The 2,637-nt window shown below is 45.4% G+C and overlaps 1 protein-coding gene across 2 annotated transcripts in view; it reads left to right on the top strand.

Moving 5' to 3' along the window:
* Positions 1-2,106, top strand: part of Rnf135 (ring finger protein 135) — a 17,192-nt gene extending 15,086 nt beyond the window's left edge. For both annotated transcript variants that reach the window (XM_029483573.1, XM_021176040.2), the window contains one exon: positions 909-2,106. In XM_029483573.1, coding sequence (XP_029339433.1) covers positions 909-1,441 — 533 coding nt within the window. In that variant the 3' untranslated portion in view covers positions 1,442-2,106. The remainder of the gene's footprint in view (positions 1-908) is intronic.
* The last annotated feature ends 531 nt before the right edge of the window (positions 2,107-2,637 follow it).

Raw genomic sequence — 2,637 nt, forward strand, 5'->3', positions numbered from 1 at the left:
TATATATATATATATATATACTGTGTTAGCCCAGGCTAGGTGGTCCACCTGAACTCCTGGTTTTGATGCCAGCATTTCTTTAGATAGCTATGCAAGCCTGGACTAGTTACCTCTTAGGGCTTGGTTCTCCTATCTTGCCAATGACAATAATAATATGGTAAAAAGTTGCCTTATGGCTACATGAGAGATGGGGAGGGAGAGAGAAGTACCTGGAGCAGAGAAGACACAGTATTCAAGCACTTACCAATAGGGTCTGAGAGTGTGGTTCAGTAGTACAGCATTTGTCTAGTATGTATAAGACCCTGGATCTCATTCCCAGAACTAGACAGGAAGGGAGGGAGGGACAGAGGGAAGAGGAGAAAATTATATACAAAAGAATAACACATAGATCTTGCCATAGATACCCATTCTCATACACAGGTATTGAGAAAAAATTATGACTCTGTTTTGTGGGATTCAGAGATAACTTCTTGCTGGGAGGTCAAGAAAGAAAATAAGAACAGGAATGGGATGTTGATAATACAGATGAGGGTTATGTAGATCTTCCCCTATGTTATGTATCGATTTATTGGTAAATGTCACACCAAAAAATGCAAAATGCTACTATTTGCTATTGTGTAAATGACTTCCAGCATGGATGGTCCAAAACTGGCTCTATCCATGACTGGAGGAATGGCTCAGTGGTTAAGAGCACTGGCTGCTCTTCAAGAGGACCTAGGTTTGATTCCTGGTACCCTCTCGGTGCCTCACAATGGTCTGGAATTCCAGTTCTGGGGGACCTAACCCCCTCTTAATTCTGTGGGTACTGTGTGTATGTGGTGCACAGAAATACACACAGGTAAAGCATACAAACATATAAATTAAAGAAGTAAAAAACATAACTGACCGTGGTGTTTACTCCTCCCCAGGGGCCATCAGTCCAACCTTTGACCTGCGGACCCTCTCCTATAACCTGGAGGTTTCCAACAATAGCCGGAGAGTGACTGTGTCTCGTGGTGATCCGCACACCTATCACTGGAGTCCCCAGAGATTTTCAATTAGTCAGGTCTTCTGTTCTCAGGCCCTCTCTTCTGGACAGAAGTACTGGGAAGTGGACACTAGGAACTGCAGCCACTGGGCCATCGGGGTAGCTTCTTGGGGCATGAAGCGGGACGGGATGCTGGGAAGGACTATGGACTCCTGGTGTATAGAGTGGAGAGGGCCTGGCCAGTTCTCTGCTTGGGCCAAGATGAAGAAAACAGACTTGCAGTCGGACCTCCCTGAGGTTGTGGGCGTGTGGCTGGACCTGGAGTCGGGGGAGCTTGCCTTCTACGCAGTGGCCGATCACGAGAGGCTCCTGTATGAGTGTGAGGTCTCCAGCTCCTCTCCTCTGCATCCCGCCTTCTGGCTGTACGGCTTAAGTCCTGGAAACTACCTGGAAATAAAGCAGCTAAACACATGAAGCTTCCCTCGGGGTTAGGACAGAGGCTTCTTAGCCTCTTTGTTTAGGGGCCACTGGAGAATTCCACTTAGGGAGACTGGATATGGTAGTACATGCCTATAACTCCAGCACTTGGGACGTGGAGGCAGGAGGATCACTGCAAGTTTGAGGCCAGCATGGTCAATAAAGATAGTTCAAGGCCAGCTTGGACTATATGATATGACTGCCCAATTTTAAAGTTATTCTTTTTTGGGGTGAGACAGGATGAACTAATCAAGTTTGTGTTTTTTAAGCCTTGGGCATTTCAGAGAAAGAGCTGGTCTGGAGTGTCTCCTCACAGTGACCTCTGAGGCCTCAGAATAGCCTGCCTAATAAGAAGGACTTCAGACCATTCCCTATGGCCTCATCTGGGACTGTTGGTTTAGTAAGCCTGTGGCCAACAAGTCACACCTACATGACTGACCCCCAACCCCCAGTTAAAAGTCTAACCCAACAGCATAGCTGGGTGAACATCTCTAGCTAGCATATACTATATATGTCCTCACATACCTCTGCTGGAAGGGCGGAGCGCTGTCTTATAACTGGTAAGAGGGAGTGCTCCTGGACCCTGCTTGTGTGCCTTTTTCTACTGTTCATTTTATTCTGTGGCCTTTCAGTGTAATAAACTGAAATCATGACTTTCACAACTGTGTTGAGTTCAGTGGGTCCTTGTCGTGTCCTTTGAAGCATATATTAACCTTCAGGATCCACAGCCAGAAAGGATATATGTTACTTAGCAATTGTCATGTAATAATAGTTCCATGAAGGCTGGAGAGATAGCTCCAACTGCTCTTCCAGATCTCCTGAATTCAATTCCCAGGAACCACATGGTGGCTCACAACCATCTATAATGAGATCTGGTGCCCTCTTCTGGCCTGCAGGCAGAACACTATCTACATAACAAGTAAATCTTTAAAAAAGAAAAAAGAAAAAAAAAGCCCTTTTTTTGCTTTAAAATCATACACAGACTGAAGAGTAACTTAGTGTAGAGCCTTTATGTTGCACACACAAAGCCCTAGGTTCTGTCCTCTGCCTTTCCTGATAACAGAACCAGGACCTGAACTTAATCAATGACAGCTGTTACCCAGTACCATCACCTTGAATTTTTTTTTTTTTAAGGCAGTGTCTATGCAGCCCTTGCTGTCCTGGAATTTGCTATTTGGTTCAGTTCAGGCTGA

This window comes from Mus caroli, chromosome 11 (assembly GCF_900094665.2).
Source record: "Mus caroli chromosome 11, CAROLI_EIJ_v1.1, whole genome shotgun sequence".
Taxonomy (NCBI): Eukaryota; Metazoa; Chordata; class Mammalia; order Rodentia; family Muridae; genus Mus; species Mus caroli.